Below are 24009 nucleotides of genomic sequence, written 5' to 3'. Positions count from 1 at the left end.
TTGTTGTATTTATGACCCCAGGGCCAGAATTGGACATTTCAGGCCTGTAGCAGCAGTAATCATACAGGCAGCAACCCCCCCCCGGTTTGCCGGGGTATATTACTAGGACTGATTGTTTATCAAGCCCACTTGATATATTTAAATACCTTTAAGATCTATCACTTTTTTCGACTACAATAACCTGTCAAGTGTAAAAAGTACAAGGAACGCTACGATGGTTTTCACTCCAGATGACATGAGGGATGAAAGCCCTTCCACTATGCATGATCTAATACTCCTTAAAGGGACATGAAACCCAAATTTTTTCTTTCGCGATTTAGAAAGAGCATGTCATTTTAAACAACTTTCTAATTTACTTCTATTATCTCATTTGCTTCATTCTCTTGATATCACTTGCTGAAAAGCATATCTAGATATGCTCAGTAGCTGCTGATTGGTTGCTGCACATAGAGGCCTTGTGTGATTGGCTCACACATGTGCATTGCTATTTCTTCAACAAAGGATATCTAAAGAATTGAGCAAATTAGATAATAGAAGTAAATTGGAAAGTTGTTTAAAATTACATGCCCTATATGAATCATGACAGTTTAATTTTGACTAGACTGCCCCTTTAAACTGGAGGCGATCTTCCAGCCGTTAATAGCAAAGGCAACTTCTGAACATGAGCTCCAACTCCTCATGCGTAGGATACAGCCAACAACAACAGGAGCACCGATGACACAACAATCTGCAGCATGGGAATCCGGTCTGACCCTAGGGCCCGGGGAGGCCACACAACCTGAGGTACTACTGGCTGGGGATCTACTTCAACCGACCACCCACCAGCCGAAAGCACAGAATAATGCTGATTCATTGCCAGAGATAGTAAACAGAGAAAACAAGCAAGCGGCATTCCTTCTTCTGCCAACATCTACTAGCCGATCATCAAGTCAAAATGGCTACCTGATACACCACACAATAACGCTTAAAGACTCAGAAACCACCGCAAACAATGTTAAAGCCATACAGGCAATATGCTATAAACTATCTCAGCCCAGGGATCATTGTGAAACAGTAAGATCACATTTACAAACCATTCAAGGACCGGAGTCTGGGAGATTGACTCAGGGTTTTAGGGGGGAACCCTGGGAAGCCGTGGACTCGGTGTCAAAAAGAAACCTATTTCCCAACGGTTTGTCAAATAGTGCTTCATGGTCTTTGAATATATCAAAAATACCTTATATCAAAGTTATGGATCCAAAGCTGAAGACCCCTGAAGGCTGATCATTCTTAGGCAATGCATAACTCCTAGACAGCAGCAAAAGTTCTAATTAAGATGCTGGAACTCTAGATTCTTACACGTTTAAAGGTTCTTTTATTTTTACATGTACTTTATAAGTTGTGAAAAGTGTTTTCATTAGATAAGTATTATACTAATGTCTTGTGTTATTTCAAAATTAATCACTCACACATGCATAACTTCTATAAAGCATAAATAGCCACTGTACCCACAAGGTAGGAAACCTAAGCCACACTTAAAGGGCCACTAAACCCAAAATCTTTCTTTCATGATTCAGATAGAACATACAAATTTAAATAACATTACAATTTACTTCTATTATTTATTTTGCTTCATTTTTTTAGATATCCTTATTTGAAGAAAAAGCAATGCACATGGGTGAGCCAATCACATGAGGCTTCTATGTGCAGCAACCAATCAGCAGCTACTGAGCATATCTAGATATGCTTTTCAGCAAAGAATATCAAGAGAATAAAACAAATTAGAAATAGAAGTAAATTAAAAAGATGTTTATAATTGCATTCTCTTTCTAAATCATGAAAGAAAAAAATGTGGGTTTCATGTCCCTTTAAGTAGTAGTGTTTATCTATAGGTTAATCTAAAATCTCTTTATTATAGTTAAATAAGCTTGGTATTCAATGTGCACCCATATGTGGCCTTTCCTTGCGCTGTCAGTGGCCAAGGGGGCGTGGTGGAGATCGTCTACAAACTCAGCAAGTATACTACCATTGCATTACTCTTTGGAACTACTTCATAAAACTTATGAGGTATGGCGTTTAGATATGTGAAACCTATAACTATTCATATGACATCACTGTTAAAAGGTTCTACCTGTACATGATAACGAAGGTGTGGTTATATTCTAAGTTAACTTATTCAGTCCTGGTGACTTGCATTTAAGTTTATATTGAATTTATCTAGTTAAGCCACAGCAACATTTCTTAACAAGACATGACAACAGTTTTGTGTTATTCTTTTTGTTTATTATAACACCCCAGCACTTATTCATACAGTTCATGAAGGGCCAAAAGTGTCCAACTTTATTTTGGGGGTAAAGAAAAGAGGACGAAATTAATGTGAATACAAGTCTAGCTATCAAATATGATGTTAATATTTGTAAAACTGTATCCTATACTTTAACTGCATTTTTACATTTCTTGTAATTTCCTTAATAAAAAAAAAAGTTAAAAAAAAAGTCCATTTATTTGAGAAGAGACTCATGGGAACACCTATGTAAAAATCAAAGTTTTGCAACTATACCCAAATGCCCTTATTTAAATGAGTATAACCTATTCTTCTTTTAACTAGTGTTTAGAAAACACACACACACACACTTGTTCACATACTTGTTTATTCACATTGAATGAAAATATATATCTTTTTTCACATTTTGATGTGTATTTCTTATTACATATATTACATAATATAAAATAATGGTATAGTCTGAATCAGCTTGGTCAGTTGAAAAAAATAATATATAATATGGGCTAGATTACAAGTGGGGAGTGGAGTGCTATTTATCGCTCCCCCTCCCGCGATAACTCTGCTAGACGTAAGCTTTTAGAGCACGTCGTGTTGCGCTCGTATTACAAGTTGAAAGTAAAACGTTTTCGCATGTACGTTAACCCGAGGTGCACAAAAAGCTGAAGTTCGAATAATGTAACCGCATTAATGCATTTCCCCATAGACTTCAATGGAGCAGGAAAAGTGGAAAACGAACACCTTACTCCTATTCAAATCCGATCACATATTCAAAAGTGCGCTAATTTGACATGAAAATATTAATATTTCACATTCCAATGTTGTGACATTTTTTTGTTTTGCAAAACAGTTAACCAGAGTTCTGAGGTTGTAGTAATCATTCTAGCGTAAAACACGATTACGCTCACTCGTTCGCTTTTACTTTCAACTTGTAATACGAACGCTTCTTCCGAAGCACTCAAATAGCCACGATAAACCCAATATCTCTTGTACATTACTGTTAGCGTGCCACTTGTAATCTGGCCCTTTATATGGGTTTCTCACTGAGAAATGGCCTACAGTAGGGCTTAACTGAGAGCAGCATCTAAAAACTACAAAACAGCTCAACACAGGGGTGAAAATGGCTTAGCAGTTAAGGGGTTAAAATTTCCTGCTGTTGTCTTATAAATCTGGTCTCTTGTCTTCTTCTTCTTTTTTTTTAATGGTGGACTCGATGCCGTAGCTGGCAAAGGAAAGCACTGTAATATCTATGAGACTGCGGCTGCACATGTCCAGTAATGTTTTATTACAGGAACATGAATCCCAAATTATTCCTTTCATGAGTCAGATAGAGAATACAATTAAAAAAAAAGTTTCCAGTTTACTTCTATTATTACATTTGCTTTTCACTTATTATTCTTTGTTGAAGAGATATCTAGATCGATAGCATGCACTTGTATAGAGCACTATATGAAATAGTGCTCTAGCTAATGTATAACATTACTGCTGCCATATAGAGCTGCAGACATGTGCACACTCCTGAACTTACTATCCTGTTTTCAACAAAGGATAGCAAGAAAACAAATACATTTCATAATAGAAGTAAATTGGAAAGATATTTAAAATTGTATGTTCTATCTGAATTGTGAAAGAAAAGTTTTGGGTTTGATGTCCCTTTAATGGATTTATGACGTGCACATGCGTATTCACACTTCCAGGCACTCTTTTCTTTCCCAGCTTGGGAGATACAGCCTCTTATTTGCTGTACTGACAGAATGTAAAAATATGCCATGTGAAAGGATTTATGACAGTAAGCAGCCCCTCTCTCCCGTGTCCCTTTAACACAGTAACACATTATGGCTTCTGAGCCTACTTAGGTTTGCTCTTCAACAAAGGATACCAAGAGAAAAAAATAAATTTGATAATAGAAGTAAATTGAGTATTTTTTTTAAACTGCGTGCCCTGTCTTAAAGGGATATGAAACCCACATTTTTTCTTTCATCATTCAGTTTGAGCATGCAATTTTAAAGGTACACTGAACCTAATTTTTTTCTTTCGGGATTCAGATAGAGCATGCAATTTTAAGCAACTTTCTATTTTACTCCTATTATCCAACTTTCTCTGTTCTCTTGCTATCTTTATTTGAAAAATAAGGCATCTAGGCTTTTTTTGGGGGTTCAGAACTCTGGATAGCAATTTTTTTATTGGTGGATTAATTTATCCACCAATCAGCAAGGACAACCCAGGTTGTTCACCAAAATGGGCCGGCATCTAAACTTACATTCTTGCATTTCAAATAAAGATACCAAGAGAATGAAGACAATTTGATAATAGGAGTAAATTAGAAAGTTGCTTAAAATGTCATGCTCTATCTGAATTGTGAAAGAAAAAATTTGGGTTCAGTGTCCCTTTAAGCAATTTTTTACTTTATTCCTATTATCAATTTTTCTCTGTTCACTTGGTATCTTTATTTGAAAAGTAGGAATGTAAGCTTAGGAGCCAGTCCATTTTTGGTTCAGCTCCTGGGTATTGCTTGCTGATTGGTGGCTAAATGTAGGTGATGCGGGCGGAGGATCGGCAGTAAGTTTACAGTAACAAAAAGGTATTTTAAAAAAGAAACGTAATTGTAAAGTTTAATGACTTAAAGTGCCCATGTTTTTAAGCGTATTTTTAAATACTGTGTTTTAAGACATTTAACTTTACAATCACTTTAATAGACTACAGTATAGTGTAAACATAACTTTTATATGCAATTAAAAATATTGTGTTTATTGCAGTATTCGCTCTATTGCGGTGGTCTGGAACCAAACCTGCAATATCTCTGAGGATTCTAAAGATATCTTATGTTTGTGTTGGTAATTGTCATTACAGCTCTGATGACCTCCTTGACCATCACAGAGCTCAACACTCAGATAGTGTACAAGCCCAGTGGTGAGTCAGTGAAGCACTCCTGCATGTACACATTAGCACCTGCAGACACAGGCAGCCTTGACATTGAGTGGGTACTAATGAATCCAGACAGTACAGGCCTGGACAAAGTGGTGAGTATCTACAATTTAACATTCGAAAATGTAAATGTACCAGTACTATATATATATATATATATATATATATATATCATTTTTTATTATAATGTTTAAGAAATCTTGCTTTTGGATTGGCTAAAATCTTCTGATATTTAAGTATTTAAATCCTTCAGCAATATGAATAAGCACATTTAATGTTAGTATGGAAGATTTCTTAATGCATCTAAGGCCCTACTAGAGTTTGTAGAAACAGTAATGTTCTGAGTAAAATGTACCCTGGTGCTACCGTTAAGCATTGTGAGGATTAAATATTAATGTTATCATACTGATACTGGCATTACTGTCTTCTCTGCCACAACACTTGTAATCCACAACTCCTGATTCTACCCCCCCCCTTGTACACCACCTAACTCGTCAACTACCTGCAACCCCTCATCACAAGACCACCTAAGCTTATTAAACCACCTCTTCTAGAATGCTAATAAAAACATCAATCCTGCACTCAAAAAAATTATGTCTTTACTTGGGATTTTCATAGCGCCGGTATTACAGGTTGTGTGGTGCGGCTAAAATGCTTGCGTTACAGCCTATACCGACACGATCCATACCGCCATCTGAAACCAGTAGTTATGCATTTTGTGTAACAAAAATGTTTCACAAAACTCATAACTAAAGTGTTACAAAGTACACTAACACCCATAAACTACCTATTAACCCCTAAACCACCACCCTCCCGCATTGCAAACACTATATTAAAATTATTAACCAATAATCTGCCGCCCACCCAAATTGCGAATATTCACTAAAGTTATTAACCCCTAATCTGCTGCCCACCCACATCACCAACACTATTTAAATATAATAACCCCTATTCCTCCGCATCCTAACATCGCCGCCACTATAATAAAGTTATTAACCCCTATTCCGCCACTTTCCGACATCGCCGTTATTAACCCCTAAACCTTCGGCCTCCCACATCTCTGCCACTAAATAAACCTAATAACCCCTAAACCGCCAGCCCCCCACATCGCAAAACACAAAATTAAACTATTAACCCCTAAACCTAACACCCCCTAACTTTAAATTAAAATTACAATATAACTCTATTTACATAAATAAAAACCTGTGAAATAAATTTAAACCTAACATTAAACTATAAATGTAACCTAACATAACTAATATAATAAAATAAAAAATACTACCAATTAAAATATCTAAATTACAAATTTTAAAAAAACCTAACACTAAGACATTTTTAAAACAATCTTAATTAAAAAAAAAATCCTACGAAAAATTTAAAAGATCTAAGTTTACAAAAATAATTAACACTAAAATTAGGAAAAATAAAAAACACTAAGATTACAAAAAATAAACGAAATTATCAAAAATAAAAACAATTACACCAAATCTAATAGCCCTATAAAAAAAAAATAAAAAAAAATAAAAAGAGTCCCTAGCCTACAATAAACTATTTTCATCCTAGCGGCGCAGAACGGAGCCATCCTGGAAGTAGATCGTCCTCTTCATATGGTCGCCGCCGTAAACTGAAGTTGAATGCAAACTAACCGTTTCAAAATGGTGTACCTTGCATTCCTATTGGCTGATTTGATTCTTCAAACTCAAAACAGCCAATAGGATGAGACCTACTGAAATCCTATTGGTTGTTCAAATCAGCCAATAGGATTTCAGCAGCTCCTATCCTATTGGCTGTTTTGAACAGCCAATAGGATTTCAGAAGCTCTCATCCTATTGGCTGATTTGAATTTGAAGAAACGGCTACCTTGCATTCAAATTTAGTGTACGGCGGCAACCGTATGAAGAGGGCGCTCCGTGCAGGATGTATTCGGATTCCAGGATGGCTCCACTCCGTGCCGCCAGGATGTAGATAGAAGACGCCCCCGGGAAGGATGAAGACCTCGCTGTCTGGATGAAGACTTCTCATCTCCTGGATGGAGATGGATGTCCAGACTTCAGAAACCGTGAGTAGATCTTCTGGGGTTAGTGTTAGGTTTTTTTTTGGAGGGGGGTTTGGGTGGGAGGGTTTAGATTAGGGTTTGGGCTTTGAAAAAGAGCTAAATGCCTTTTAAGGGCAATGCAAAAGAGCCAATGCCCATACAAATGCCCCTTTAGGGGTAATTTTAGGGGTAATGGGTAGCTTAGGTTTTTTTAAGAGTTAGGTTTTTTATTTTGGGGGGTTGGTTTTACTGTTGGGGGGATTTTTTTACAAGTAAAAGAGCTGATTTCTTTAGGGCAATGCCCTACAAAAGGCCCATTTAAGGGCTATTGGTAGGTTATTGTAGGCTATGTGTGTTTTTATTTTTATAGGGCTATTAGATAAGGTTTAATTGTCTTTATTTTTGATAATTTTTGTTTATTTTTTGTAATCTTAGTGTTTTTATTTTTCGTCATGTTAGTGTTAATTATTTTTGGTAAACTTAGATTTTTTTAATTTTCGAAGGATTTGTTTTTTTTTTAGTTATAATTTATATTTTTAATTTTTTTTTCTTAGTGTTAGGTTTTTTTAAAATTTGTAATTTAGATATTTTAATTGGTAGTATTTTTTATTTTATTAGATTAGTTATGTTAGGTTAATTTATAGTTTAATGTTAGGTTTATATTTATTTCACAGGTAAGTTTTTATTTATTTTAATAGAGTTATATTGTAATTTTAATTTAAAGTTAGGGGGTGTTAGGTTTAGGGGTTAATAGTTTAATTTAGTGTTTTGCAATGTGGGGGCCGCGGTTTAGGGGTTAATAGGTTTATTTAGCGGCGGAGATGTGGGAGGCCAGAGGTTTAGGGGTTAATAAATTTATTATAGTGGCGGCGATGTCGGGGAGCGGAAGATTAGGGGTTAATAGATTTTATTAGTGTCAGCGATGCCAGAGGCGGCAGATTATGGGTTAATAACTTTATTTTGGTGTAAGGGATGTCGGGGGCGGCAGATTAGGGGTTAATAACTTTATTTAGGTGTTGGCGATGTCGGGGCGGCAAATTAGGGGGTGTTTAGACTTGAGGTTTATGTTAGGGTGTTAGGTTTAAACGTAACTTTTCTTTCCCCATAGACATCAATGGGGTTGTGTTACAGAAGTTTTTTATTCCGCAATTGCAGGTGTTAGTTTTTTTTCTAACACTCTCTCCCCAGTTATGTCTATGGGGGAAAGCGTGCACAAGCATGTCAAAGCAGCCCTTAGATTTTGTGCGGTATTGAGCTTAACACAACCATATCACACGCACAAGAAGGCTTTTCAGAAACTCGTAATGGCAGCGCTTTGGAGGGTGCAACTTTTGTTTTGGACCATGTTTAGTGCAAAACTGGTAATCTAGGAGAATGTGAGTATTGTTCAGCTTAGACTTCATATTTTGGTCTAGTAATGTATGCAGAAAACCAAATTAAAGGCTTCTATTCTGATCTGTCAAATGCAGAATTTTCTAAATTTAGGCCACTCCTAACAATTTAAAACCCCACATAAGAACCTCCTCCAATACTTTATATTGAGAGCGTGCTACAGCAGCATTCTAATCAAGCCTATTTTAAATGGCATATATTGCCTATTCTTACTAATGTTAAAAAAGTTTTACACGCTCAGCTCATATATTAATAAATATGACTGCTGGTTTAATTAAAAAGTAAAAAAAATCTAGTTCACATAACACTTCTCACACTTTTAAACTATGAAACTTGTACACAACTTGAATGCATAGGGATATTCATTTATAATTTAAATTAAATGTTTGGACATTTTAAAAAGTTTCTAATAAATGTATGCAAAATATTAATTGCACACACCATAGACCCTCTGATTATATTGCATCTAGCTTAAAAGGACATTAAACCCACATTTTTTCTTTCATGATTCAGATAGAGAAAACTATTTTAAACAACATTCCAATTTACTTCTATTATTTAATTTGCTTAATTCTTTAGATATCCTGTGCTGAAGAACTAGCAATACACATGGGTGAGCCAATCACACAAGGCATCTGTGTACAGCCACCAATCAGAAGCTACTGTGTCTATCTAGATATGCTTTTTAGCAAGGAATATCAAAAGAGTGAAGCAAATTAGATAATAGAAGTAAATTAGAAAGTTGTTTAGAAATGCATGCTCTTTCCAAATCATGAAAGAAAAAATTTGGGTTTCATGTCCCTTTAATGACTGGCAGCTTTGGTAAGATTGAACTATAGATTTCAATTGACATTGTTCATAAAAATGCTCTCATTCTTATGGAGAAAAAACCCTGTATCCAAAAAAATGTTTTTTTCTTTTTTTGGCCTTAAAGGGACAGTCTAGTCCAAAATAAACTTTAATGATTCAGATAGAGAATGTCATTTTAAACAATTTTCCAATCTACTTTTATCACCAATTTTGCTTTGTTCTCTTGGTATTCTTAGTTGAAAGCAAAACCTAGGAGGTTCATATGCAAATGTCTAAACCCTTGAAGGCCGCCTCTTCTCTCAGGGCATTTTGACAGTTTTTCTCGACTAGAGGGTGTTAGTTCATGTGTGCCATATAGATAACACTGTACTCATGCATGTGGAGTTCCAGTAAGCCAGCTCTGATTGGCTAAAATGGATGTCTGTCTAAAGAACTGAAATAAGGGGGCAGTTTGCAAAGGCTTAGATACAAGGTAATCACAGAGGTAAAAAGTACATTAATATAACCGTGTTGGTTATCCAAAACTAGGGAATGGGCAATAAAGGGATTATCTATCTTTTTAAACAATAAAAATTCTGGTGTAGACTGTCCCTTTAATGAAAAAATGTGATGTATAAAATAGAGTTTACATTTAAAATTAAGCTAATACAACATAGTCAGCTGTTTACCAATTGGCTCATATATTTCCTACTTATTGCTCTCTGAATAATAGGGACGATGATTATTTATATCTATCAGTCAACGAGCGATAAGCAGGAAATGCACAAAGTGCTGTATTATTCTCAGTATAAATTTAAACAGCATTTATGTCACTTTTTTCAGGCAACTAAATATAGACTATTTTTAAATGGTCTCCTTTCATATAAATGATAAAAAAAACTGAATATAAGGGCCAGATTTATAATTCTCTGGATGGGCAAGGTTTGCAAGTAGGGAACCCATTTGATCACGATTGTAACTAGTGAGCAGCATTTGTTGCCTGAATTTATCAATTGTCAATCACCCTGATTAGATCAGAAGGATTTTATTTGGGTGTAAGGTTTTAGGAAGCAGCAGCTTACACTGTAGCAGGAAGGATGACGTAAGCTAGCCTACACCGCAGGAACCATTCGCATAAACATCCCCCTATTCTAGTGATTATCAGATACTAACAAAAGCACAATTAGAATATACCCCTAATTAAGAAATTGTTTTTCCATATAATATATTTAAAAAAAATTTAAATAAACAAATAAAATGGTAGAATATTTAATTTAACTCCATTAAGTAGGCATTTTACTAAGGTGGTATTTAACAATAAGCCCCACAAGTGTAATGATTTGTTCTTTTACATATTTTTAATAGGGCTCATTTTTAAGGTGCTTTTGCTTATTCAATAAAACTTTTCTGCATCATTTGTTTCTTCATTAAAAATATTCATAGATATATTTATTTATTAAATCTTATTTTACTGCTTTCTGCAGCACATTTATAAACATGTCAGCGAATCTATAATAAAAAGAGAAGAGGAAGTTTTAAGCACTGACTTTGCGTAAAACACTTATAATTCCAATAAAGTATGAAAATAACATAACAATAAGTTGGTTTTGGCAAACTTGTTTCTGCTTAGCTTCCCTAGCTGTTTGTGTCTCTAAATTATTAAATAAAAGAAATATTAAAAACATATCCTATATACTAATAGTATATTGCCAACAGTAGCGGACCTACTCAATAGAGGCGCGGGGGCCCTAGTGCAAATAAAGGTTTTGGCCCCCCAAAGGTGACTCAGTAGTAAGCATTAGTAATAATATACAGGATTTTGAGGATAGATAGATAGATAATAGATAGATTGATAGATAGATGGACCTGCAAACTGCACTAATAAAAGACTTCCCTGCATTAGGATTGTGCACATTCTGCACATATCTATTATATAAACATGTTAGTACGCTGTTCCTTTAGTACACTGTTCCTATATGTAGAATGCACTCCAGCCTCACTGTGTAGAATAGACAAAGCTGAACTTGCAGTGGTAGATTACAGGAAGAGCAAACAAAATACAATTTGAATGTACACTGTATATATTATTCTTGACTAATTAATCACTTAGAACAGCAATGTTAGTCTACAACAAACAAAATATACAATATGTTTTATCTCCTCTGCAATCAGATACTCACCTACATGGACAATGTTGTTGTCCCAAAAGGTCCACCAGAATTAATGAGTAGATTATCATTCTCTGCTGGAGATCCAAGTAACGGAGATGCATCGATCACCATTACCTATTTGGAGATCACTGACTCTGGAACATATCAGTGCAAAGTGAAGAAGAATCCTGGGATAGCGTCAATTAAGACAACACTTATCATTCATGGTACAGAAACATGCTGCAACTTTGTCTATTTTAAACTGATATACTGGGTCACATATTCTGCTGGTACCTCTAGTCATAGACTAATTAGTAGTTGCCTTATTGTTCAAATAATTTGCCCTGAAGATGTCACTACTATTATGAGCCCACAATATTGCCATAAGGCTAAACTTATAGCACAATAAGATGTATTGCAAAGTATTTTACTTGATTTGCCAGAAAAGGAAGGTGCATTGCAAAGCTTTTTACTTGTCTTGCCAGGAGAACATGTCCATACCTAGAAATCCAGCCCTGAATATATATCCAGCCCTGAATGTGTTTATGTTTGGATATTTCCAATAGAAAATACACAGGTTCACAAACTTTTTTTGTTTATGATCTTTGGCTTTATCCAAATGGTCGAACTTGAAAACCCATTTTGACCTATTTTTAGTGGCATGTCTGTTACGGCCTTTTTTGTTTTCTTTCAGTACAATTGCACTTAAGACATTGACATTTTAATACATTTGATTGCATCGTTTTTGATTAAAAAGTTAAGATCTGCTATATTCAGTTACATGAAAAATTGCTATCAAACATAAAATGAATTTGATGTTCTCACCCAGCAGACAGCAAGATATTGGAAAGAAAACCCTAATCTGAAGACATAAGTGTACACATAATTAGCATCCATTAAGGATCCACAAAGCAATATGAGATGTAAAATAATTGTATTGCATTCTCTTTGTCCTTGTCGGGGACTGACATTTTGTATTAATACAGGTACAAATCCCCAAATCTGGAATTCCAAAATCCACAATTATTCTGAAATCCTGACTTTTTAATGAATATTTTTTTTTTTTACAATATCATTATTTAAAATGACAATTTTTCCTATCAGTAAATGAAAATCATTTCTGCCTGTGTCTTTAGTAGGATTTTTGTGTTTTAAAATGCAAAGTGCTAGCCTATATGTAATTAAAACAATAACTATTACTGTTCTGATTACTGTACTGTTCTACCTTCCTGATGTTGCTTTGCATATACAAGTAGTAAAAATGATATAAAATGGCATTATTTAGGTTGCATGTGTAAGCTGTATTATGAAATGTAAATGACATACGTTATTGTTGCTTATATGTGGTCGCATCCCCTCTCCAAATTGTTCCATTTTACTGATGAAAATATATAAATATTCAGAAATCCAAACTATTCCAAAAGCTAAACATTTTTGGGTCCCAAGCAGTTTGGATAAAGGGTTTTGTACAGTAGTAGCATTTTCCTATGTTATCACACTATTGGTGTTGTTTATGCAGTTCTTCGTTTCCTATTTATACAGACATACCTTCAAAACCTCGTTGTTGGGTGGAAGGAGAACAGACTCAAGGAAAAGATGTGATACTTAAGTGCAAATCAGACAAGGGAACAACACCTTTTTCATATGAGTGGGCAAAGATAGCTGGACCTCAGAATCCAGCAACTCCAGTTATTAACATGGGTAAGTAATGACATACTTGTTTTGTAGCAACGCTTGTAAGTCTTAGTCTTGAAGTGCATATGACTCTTTAACACATGAATCAGAGAAGGATCTATTCTGCCATTTCAATACTATGTAAAAAATAAATATTAAAGGGACAGTCTACTTAAAAAATGTTTATTGTTTAAAAAGATAGGTAATCTCTTTATTAATATATTTATTACCTCTGTGATTACCTTGTATCTAAACCTCCGCAGACCTTATCTCAGTTCTTTTGACAGACTTGCGTTTTAGCCAATTAGTGCTGATTCCACGGGAGTAAGCGCAATGTTATTTATATGACACACGTGAAATATCACTGTCCAGCTTTGAAAAACTGTCAAAATTTAGTTAGATAAGAGGCGGCCTTCAAGGGTTTAGAAATTAGAATATGAGTCTACCTAAGTTTAACTTTCAACAAACAAAACCAAGAAAACAAAGCAAATTTGATGTTAAAAGTAAATTGGAAAGTTGTTTAAAATTGCATGCCCTATATGAATCATGACAGTTTAATTTTGACTAGACTGTCCCTTTAACTTTTCTGGTGGTGTAACTCAGTGATTTTTAACCTTTTTTTGCCGTGGCACACCACCATCCCAAAATTTAAAAAAAAATCACACATTGTAGCCTAATACAGCATATATATATACACATACACACAAACACACACATACTGTATGTATTGTGCTGTTATGCCATGCCTCCTACAAACTACCCCTGCACTGGGAGTAAAAAACAAGCAAAGTTTAAAAAATGTCACACTGTTGTCAGTCTGCCGTGGCACACCTGAGGATCTCTCACGGCACACTAGTGTGCCACGGCACACTGGTTGAAAAACACTGGTGTAACTAACTAATTCAAAATGTTTTACATCACTGATTTGTTTATTTGTGAACTTGTAGGATCTGTAACTGGAGACCTCGTAATCAAGAATATCTCTCAGGTGTATACCGGAACTTATCAGTGCACTGTCAAGAACACAGTCGGGCAAGGACAGTGTGTAGCTGAGCTTTCTGCATCCTCAGGTGAAAGACAATCTCTCAGTTTAGACATCTTATTTATTGTTTCCATAGAATAAACAACACTATATCTATAAAACATATCTAACCAACATAAACATATCTTTAAAGTGATGGTAAATCCAAGCGTATAACAAACACTAGGATTTACCATCACTAAAATAAACATTAGTTTCAGTCATCACTTCAAACGCTGTTAAACTCACCCTATCTGTGTGGCAAGTATATTGCTAACTCAGCTCCTCCGACCGCCCATGGCACAGCGCTCTTCCCCAATGAGGTGACATTTCCACCTCTAAACCAATAGCTGTGCTAAGATGTCAGTTGACACTAGGAATGTCTCCATTAGAGACAATGTTTCTCTAGTGTATAATCTGCTTATTATTATAAAGAAATATGTGACTGACTTGTTGCAATAAAGGCTTGTTTGCTGACTTTATTTTATCAATGTAGTACGAGTGTTAGTGCAGTTAGCAAGCATTATATTTTGACTTGGTGTGACTAATATCTTCCAGTTTACCACAGAACCTTATATATTACTTAATAATAAAGTATTATTTTCATTGGGAGACAGGTTGTGCATATTTAAATTTACTTTTAATGGCCAACAGATGTAAAGTACATTAACAATAAATCAACAGTCAGAACACAACACAAACAACAAGGAGCTCCCATAATTCCCCTTGTTCTTTGTTCCGTTATCTTACAATAATTGATAATCCCTACAGACTACTGTAATTCTCACATTTTGTTTGACAATCATTTTCCTTCTACACTATTTTGTGGTTTCTACTTTGTTTATCTATTTATGTATCTCTGTTTTGGCTGCACTGTTTCCTTCCCGTTTTGTTTTGCTTTCTCTTCAAGAATCTTTCTCTTCTTTTTGCCAGTAGTTTGCTAAGTTTTTTTTTAGTTTATATTTCTTTAAAAGCAGTATGCATTGAAACACATTTACCATTTCTGGGTATTTGTTGATCATTTATACTCGTAAAAGGTGCTTCAAGGTTTTTCTTGACATAAATAGTCTCTTCTCAGTGTGAAGCTTAAACTTGCAAGAAAGGAGTGAAACAAGATAACTGTCTCACTTACTATTCAGTAAATTCTCCCAAAATAAGTACATAAAAAAAGACTCATTGTCAATTTATTTCCAAAAAGTACTGGAAACTCAATGGTCCAGATTACAAGTTAAATAATTAGCATGGCCGGATTAGCACTGGTATTACAAGTAAAAAGTTAGCATGTGAGAGACTCAGGTGCGCTAACTTCAGGATTTAGAATATTGCGACTGCGCCAACTCTGTCTCCCCGTTGACTTCTATGGGGTGTGCTTAAGTAAGCCTTTTCCATTTATCTTTTGTACGCTAACCCGACACTGCGCTAGATCAACTGCGCTAAAGGTGAAGGTGAGTTAGGAATACTTAAAACTCCTATGTTGTACACTAGAAAATAATTTTTATTTTAAAATATATATTTCAAAATATATATCTGAATATTTTTTGTAATTCTCTCTCTCTAATTTATATGAAAATATACTGTAGATATATATTTAGATATATATTGTAGATAGAGATATATACTGTATATATAGAAAAATATATTTAAAAAATACTTTTTTATCTACGTAAAAAACATAGAAATGTGAAGTATTTATATTAAAAACACATTAAAACATATTAATATTGATTAAAAATTATATTGCGTATTTAAAGTGTCTATGTATATATATATATATATGTGTGCACATATATAAACACATAAATACACATGTATACATACACACATGTACATATTTAGACATATATATATATAACTTTGAAATTGTAATATCAGTTCTATTTAGCATGGTTGCAATATCCATTGAAAGTATAGGATGCGCTATAACGATATCAGCCTCACTAAACCTTCTCTGGTAAATCTCATTTACTATGTACTTGTCAAGTTGTGCGCTAATGTTAGCTCGGTCCAGCGATACTGTATAACGAGCCCCACGCTATCATTAGCGCAACACTTGTAATCGGGCCTAATGTGTTTTGGCTTTCCGTAGAAGTAGCAGTAAATGTCAGAATAATCTAAAGCATTATATTACTGAAATATAAAGGAAGCTAGTTGTATTTTAGCAACTTGCATAGGATCTGGCAGAAAGTTACAAAGCAGCAACTTTGTTTAGAAGATCCTACAATACAATGGACATTAGAATATCTATCAACACCAATCATGACACATTAGTATTATTGTCAGACTTCAGTTTATTATATTTGTTATTATTTAAATTGTAGGATAAGATGTAATATAAAAGTAAACATGGGTGTACCAATCAGTGGTGGTTCCAGAGACCTTATTATAAGGGGGAAAACACTCCTGGGTGTAGTTTCAGATGTTCCATAGATGGGCACAGGGTGAGTGGAGGTGTAGTTACTGGTATCCCATGGGCAGGGCAGAGGGAGGTGAAATTACACATGTTCTGTGGACAGAGCCAGGTGGTCTGGGGTTGTGGTTAGGCAGTTGTGGCCCTGAAATCACAGGGGCAGGTAGTAATTTTTTCCTTTTTATTAACCTCCTTAGTGCAATGAGGGTGGAAAATAGTAGACTAGGGGGACTTTGAAACCCTTGCTCCCTCCTAGAGCCGCTACTGTTACCAGTCAAGCAGACAGTTTACAAGGAGTTCTGAGTACTGTGTTTGATAGACTTGGATAAGGATAACGTTTGCACACAACAGCTATTAACAGGACTCTCCTTTCTCCTGCATTAGCTAACCGCGCCGGTATCATAGCTGGAGCCGTAATCGGTGCCCTGCTCCTACTTCTGCTTATTCTATTGCTCATCTGGTGTCTAATCTGCTGCTGCAACAGGAGACGTTATGAGAAGGAACTGGCAAATGATATCAAGTAAGAACAAAAAATAATATCAGTTTGTATGTTGCAATAAATGAGAAAGCTGCACGGGAAACAACATCAATCAAGTTACAGACAGTTTAAAGGGAAAGAAAAGTAAATTTAAAGGGCAACACAGTGCATTTCAGATCACATTAGAAGTATTTCTGCTATATGCATTTATTTGCAGAGATAATTCTGAGAAAAGTTATGTGAGGTTTAGCAACATTTGCAAAAAGTAGAGCCATTCACTATTAACTAAACTGGGGCCAACGGGAGAGTTTTGCAGAAATCAGTGAGGGGCAGGACAACTGAGCACCGGAATGTTTTAGTCCAATATGGAAAAAATGTTAATTGGAAATTATTATGAAATGAATGCAATAGGACTGGGATAAGAACTAAATGTGAGAAGTAAAACAGAGTGCCAAAAACATTAAAGGGACAGTGTAAACCAATATTCATATAACTGCATGTAATAGACAATACTATAAAGAATAATATGCACAGATATTGATATAATAAATGTTTTTAAAAACTCACAGTTTAGCACTGTTGATGAGGTTAGGCTGGGATGCCCGAAAGGGGCTGGTAAAGCAGGAAGAGCAGAAACTCCCCCCCCCCCCCCTCTCCTGCATATGAAAAGACCCATTATACAAACAGGAGCAAACAGGAGTCTGTAGACATCTGATACCTTGGGGCTTGGTTAGGAGTCTGAAAATCAGCTCACTGTTATTAAAAAATAAACAAAACTATTCATTGTTACAAAAACACTGCCAGAGGGGCTATATAAATGGATCATCTACAAAACATTTCTGCAAAGAAAAATCTACTGTACAATGTCCCTTTAAATTATTTTTCTTCTTTGTTGCATCTAACAGAAGTACAAGCTACAGGGTTTTCTTTCTGTAAAACAGATGCTTGTGTATTTGGAAAAAACCATCAACTTTTTTTTTTAACTGGTTTTATACTGGATTTTTATATCAGTATCTGTGCAAATTATTCTTTATAGTAGTGTCTATTAAATGCTGTTATATGAAAATTGGTGTATACCGTCCCTTTAAAGGACCAGTAAATACAGTAGATTTGCATAATCAACAAATGCATGATAACAAGACAATGCAATAACACTTAGGGGTCTATTTATATATGTGCGGACAGACATGAACTGCTGGTGCAATACCGCCCCTTTCAGATTCGCGGCCAATCCGCTAGCAGGGGGTGTCAATCAGCCCGATCATACATTATCGGGCGGATTGCTATACGCTGCCTCTTAAGACCGCTGCTTCTTAACTCCTGTTTCCGGCGAGCCTGAAGGCTCGTGTGGAAACAAGGGGAAAGGGCCATTCAGTCCTTGTTAAATAGACACCTTAGTCTGAACTGAGTAGAAGAAGAACATTTTTTTCTGACAAATTTCAAAGTTAGGTCTTTTTCCACTCCTCCTGAATCATGTGACAGGCATCAGCCAATCACAAATGCATATACTTATATTCTGTGCATTCTTGCACATGCACGGTAGGAGCTAGTGATTTAAAATGTCTAAATATAAAAAGACTGTGCACATTTTGTTAAAGGAAGTAAATTGAAAAGTTGTTTAAAATGAAATGATATATCTGAATAATGAAGTTTAATTTTGAATTAAGTGTCCCTTTAAGGGGAGCGTCACTATCCACCAATAGAGCTGTGAGAGTTTTGCTTATCAGTAAATGTTCTTCTACCCTAAGAACCAGTATTGCACAAACACTCACTTTTAGTTTACGGTTCGTTACTAAATCTAAATAAACAACTTTAACAACTATTTGTTGATTATTTTTTTTGAGCATATTTCGATGTTGCTCTTTCACATGAGTGATGAAAGTTTTAGAGTTTATACATAACTGATATATGACCCTAGAGCAACATGCCTAGGCGTTTGACAGAACAGTATGAGTTTTCAGATAAAAGGTGATGGTTTAGATGAGGAGAAGTAAACTTGTTAAAAATGGATTGAAATGAGTGGGAAGAAAAAGTACAAAGAAGGATACTCTGAAAATATGGTTAGAGAAGATATTGACACTGGTGAGCTACCTCCTATAAGTTCTTCGCAATTACTGTGGGAAGCCACTGCTGTGAGGTGTGCAAAAGAGCTGTTATAGACACATAAATAGAGTTTACATAAGGACTGAATGTTGCAAAGCCTTCAAAACTGCACATATGTTCAGAACAATTATCATAGTGAAATGACTTAGGTATTTGTTCCAAGTGTTTCCTCACTGTTATGATATTATGAAAGTAGAGAGTTAAAAATAGAAGTGGGCCCAAAATATGATTAAGATTGTTAGCGCCCCTTACATAACTTTAGAGATGCCAACTGCCCTGAATCTGCAAGCTAGTTCTTATATATAGAGTATATACTAGTTGGTAAACCTGCCCAGAGGGCAGTCTATATGTTGTAAATAAAACAAATAAACAATAGAACTACAGAAAAAAATAAACACATTATTTAAAATAAAAAAATTAAACCTAATCCCTATTAAAAAATAAAAAAGCCCCCCAAAATAAAAACACCCCCTAATCTAATGCTAAACTACCAATAGCCCTTAAAAGGGCTTTTTGGAGGGCATTGTCCTAAGTTAAACAGCTCTTTTACATTAAAAATAAACAAAGTCCCCCTAACAGTAAAACAACCCTACCCACCAAACCCCCCCAAAAAAACAAAAACAAACACTAATAAACCTAATCTACCCATTGCGCTGAAAAGGGCATTTAGCTCTTTTTCACTGCCCTTAAAAAGGCATTTAGCTCTTTTAACAAATGCCCCAAAAAAACCTAAGTTAAAAAATAAAAAAATAAAAAATAACACTAAAGCCCCAAATAAGTACTCACGGTTTCAGAAGTCTGGCGGAGAAGGTCTTCTTCCAGGTGGGTCCATCATCTTCATCCACAGTGAAGGCGGCGTGGAGCGGAGGTCCGGAGTGGTCTTCCCAGATATGGCAATCCTCGGCGGCAGCCATCGGCGGTGGTGGTGCTCCTTGGCGAAGGCTTGGAGGTTCCTCTTCGTGCGATCGTCCTCCACACACTGAAGAAAGAATTCAAAGTACCCCATATTTATTGGGGTACCTTGAATTCCTATTGGCTGAAATTTTCAAAATCAGCCAATAGGATGAGAGCTACTGAAATCTTATTGGCTGATTTGAACAGCCAATAGGATTTCAGTAGCTCTCATTCTATTGGCTGATTTGAAAATGGTTACCACTTTTGTATGCCACTCGTGGTGTTGTCCATTGGTGGAAAAGGAGTGGAAAGGGAATGATCTTCAGTCTGAACTACCAACTGTTCTTTTGTTATCAATCAGTAAAGCTTTCAATAGACTTTCATTGTTCTGTGTATCTGTTCCTGCAGTCTGAGTTACACACACCCTAACCTCCTCACAGTATTATCTTAGTTTTTTTTAGTTAGTATTTTATTTGGGGGGTTGGTTGTGTGGGTGGTGGGTTTTACTGTTGGGGGTGTTGTTTGCAATTTTTATACAGGAAAAAGAGCGTGTTAGACTTTTTCTCAGCCGGCTCTCCCCATTGATGTCTATGGGGAAATCATGCACGAGCACGTACGACCAGCTCACCGCTGACTTAAGCAGCGCTGGTATTGGAGTGCGGTATTGAGCACAATTTTGCTCTATGCTCACTTCTTGCCTTTTAACGCCGGGTTTGTAAAAACCTGTAATACCAGCGCTGCAGGTAAGTGAGCGGTGACAATAAACTGCTCGTTAGCACCGCACAGCTCCTAACACAAAACTCGTAATCTCGCCGTAAGAAAGCTACAATGTAGCTATTAGTTATATTGTAGCTAGCTTAGGGTTTATTATATAGGTAAGTATTTAGTTTTAAATAGGAATTATTTAGTTAATGATAGTAATTTTTATTTAGATTTATTTTAATTATATTTATGTTAGGGGTGTTAGGGTTAGACTTAGGGTTAGGTTTAGGGGTTAATATATTTATTTAGTGTTAGTGATGTGGGAGGCAAGAGATTTAGGGGTTAATAACTTTAGTATAGTGGCAGCGGCGACGTTGGGGGCGACAGATTAGGGGTTAATGGTGAGGTAGCTCAGTTGGTAAATGATTAGGGGCCGGTGAGGTAGCTCAGTTGGTAAATGCCCTGACTACAACAAAAGCCTGTTTAAAAGATCCAAGGTCACAGGTTCAAATCCTGGCAGGGCCGACTCAGCCCTTCATCCTTCCGAGGTCGATAAAATGAGTACCATTAAGTTGGGTAATAATAACAACTATTACCTGCCGATTTGGTGAATTCCAAGAGCAAGCGCTGAAAAAGCGCTCTGAGTCCCACTGGGAGACAGGTGCTATATAAATACTAGTTATTATTATATAAATACTAGTTATTATTAATAAATTTAAGCAGGTGGCAGCGACATTGGGGGCGGCAGATTAGGGGTTAATAAGTATAATGTAGGTAGCTACGACATTGGGGGCAGCAGATTAGGGGTTAATAAGTGTAATGTAGGTAGCGGCGATGTCAGGGGCAGCAGATTAGGGGTGTTTAGACTCTGGGTTTATGTTAGGGTGTTAGGTTTAAACATAAATTTTCTTTCCCCATAGGAATCAATGGGGCTGCGTTCACTGCTGTGCCAGCCCCAGGGGAGCTCTTAGCCCGGGGCATTTGATGGTAGTTCCGGGACACAGGACATACAGTCCCAGACCAGGACTGTCCCGGTGAAACTGGGGCAGGTGGTAACCCTAGCCAACACACTGGATAATACCCATGACAAAACTTCCAGTACTTCAGCTCAGAGAATGTAATTGAATGCAAATAAGAAAATCACTCACATCTCATATAGCAAAATAAAGGAAGCTCAGAGAATGGTCAGGCAGACACAGACAAGCTGCAGAGGTACTAATACAGCAGACACAAAGGGGTGGTCGAGGATAGCCAGAGGTCAGATACCAGTCAAGCGGATCCAGGCAGAGAATCACAATCCAAAAGATATGTCAAACACAGTCCAGAGGTCAAGGCAGGCTGCAGGCAAGAATAACCCAAAAGACAACCAAAGGTTCAGTAATGATATAGCAGCCAGAGATAAAGCACACAGGAATATGCAGAGTCCAATATAAGGACAATAACAGGAAGCAGTTTATATAGCCTGCTGATTAGGGAACTGCCTGCAGCTGGCAGGCAGGTGGAGCTAGAAAGCCAACCAGTGTAGGCTGAAGCCTTACACACACACAGCTCTCCAGTGGCTCAGGAGAATAGGCAAGAACAGCAAGAAACTGGAGGTTATTGGTTCAACTCTGGGTGTGCTCTAACAGGTCCCAAGTGCTTATGATGAGAACTAAATTTCTAGGAATGTTATCCACTTAAGTTGTTTGTGCTAATGTTGTATACCTACTTATTACTGTATGTTTATGTAAATATACAATTTGGTGATAAACGTTTGAATTGTATTTGTAATGCTATGCTTTCAAACTTCAATACAAAAACACTTATAACCTTTTTTTTTTTTAAGTACAGGATTCATTTTATAAGAATGCTAACTTTGTACATAATGACTTAACGTAGTATAATATTTACTTCTGTATCTTGCAGAGAGGATGTTCCTGCTCCAGAAAGTAATCCCAATAGCCGATACAGCAGTATCCGTACCGCTTTGGGCTACAGATCTCACAACATTAGCACTTCTCTGAGGCGAGCTTACAATATAACTGCTAATGAAGAGTTCAAGGCCCCATCTCAGACAAGCAGTGAGCTCATCAAACCCAAGGTTGAAATTGAATCACTGACTCCTCAGCCAATCATCACTCTCCAGCCAGATATTTCTCCCCAACCAAGCTTCACAATGACCTCTCGGCATACTCCTTACAACATCCAAAGGGTAGGAGGAGTCCCAGTGATGGTGCCTGCACAAAGCAGAGAGGGTTTCATTGTCTAGCAGTAGAGATAAAAAACTAATGTGTATACAACGGATAAAAAAACAACATTCTACCTTTTATAATCTTTTGTATATAATGGACATGTGGATTGTGTATATAAAAGCAGAATTTGTATTCCAAAGAATAGGACTTGGAATTTTATATCAGAAATAAGAGATGGAATTTTATATCAGGAATAAGAGATGGAGTAAAAGCCAACATAGTTCTTCAACGTTAACATCTAAACTCAAGACGCACAAACTCCAAGGCAGGATACAATATGTCTCAGGAAAACAGACCTTATCAGCATTGGGTATCGGTTAAATTACACTTACTACCTTCCAATCATTTCTTCTTCCAAAAAAATATTTTATATAACTAACCTTGGACGTTTCTATCTCACAGATTCTACAACGGACAATTTCTTGTATTTTTAAAAATGTTTTTAATGACTGTTTTTTCTCATTCATAACAAGTAATATTATTTACAATAAACTTTTTTACTTTAATATTTTTTACAAATGATATTTCCCAAATCAAGTAGCACACTCAGACTCCCTAAAATACTTACCAACTGAAATTTTGGAAACAATGTTGTTTCCTCACTGTTAGAGGTGAAAAAATGTTATGAAAATATTTGTCTCCTGGTTAAGGGAAGGCTGTAACTGCTGGTAATGTATAGTATTATGCAATAAAAATCAGAAAGTGTGTAAGCATATTAATCTGACTTGTATTAAGACATGGTATAGGGGTATCTAGGTGTAGGGCCGGCCTTAGGTGTTCAGACGCCCTTTGCGGGCTACCCCCGTCCGCAGGAGCTGCGGGTGGTGGATCGCCAGTCTGGTTTTCCTAAAGAAAAAGGTATTTTTGAAGAAAAAAAAATGCTTCAATGTAAATTTTAATGAGTCAAAGTGCCCCTGTTTTTAAAAATATTTTTAAAAAACGGGCACT

The 24009-nt window shown here is 36.1% G+C and overlaps 1 protein-coding gene across 1 annotated transcript in view; it reads left to right on the top strand.

Annotated features, from left to right (window-relative positions):
* VSIG8 (V-set and immunoglobulin domain containing 8) overlaps positions 1–23776 on the top strand; it is a 44846-nt gene extending 21070 nt beyond the window's left edge. The window contains exons 2-7 of the mRNA XM_053704788.1: positions 5111–5280; positions 11574–11778; positions 13094–13252; positions 14173–14295; positions 17038–17173; positions 22736–23776. Of these exons, the coding sequence (XP_053560763.1) occupies positions 5111–5280; positions 11574–11778; positions 13094–13252; positions 14173–14295; positions 17038–17173; positions 22736–23078 (1136 nt within the window). The 3' untranslated portion in view covers positions 23079–23776. The remainder of the gene's footprint in view (positions 1–5110; positions 5281–11573; positions 11779–13093; positions 13253–14172; positions 14296–17037; positions 17174–22735) is intronic.
* The last annotated feature ends 233 nt before the right edge of the window (positions 23777–24009 follow it).

Source organism: Bombina bombina, chromosome 1 (assembly GCF_027579735.1).
Source record: "Bombina bombina isolate aBomBom1 chromosome 1, aBomBom1.pri, whole genome shotgun sequence".
In the NCBI taxonomy this organism is placed as follows: Eukaryota; Metazoa; Chordata; class Amphibia; order Anura; family Bombinatoridae; genus Bombina; species Bombina bombina.
This window is presented reverse-complemented; position numbering and strand designations above follow the sequence as displayed.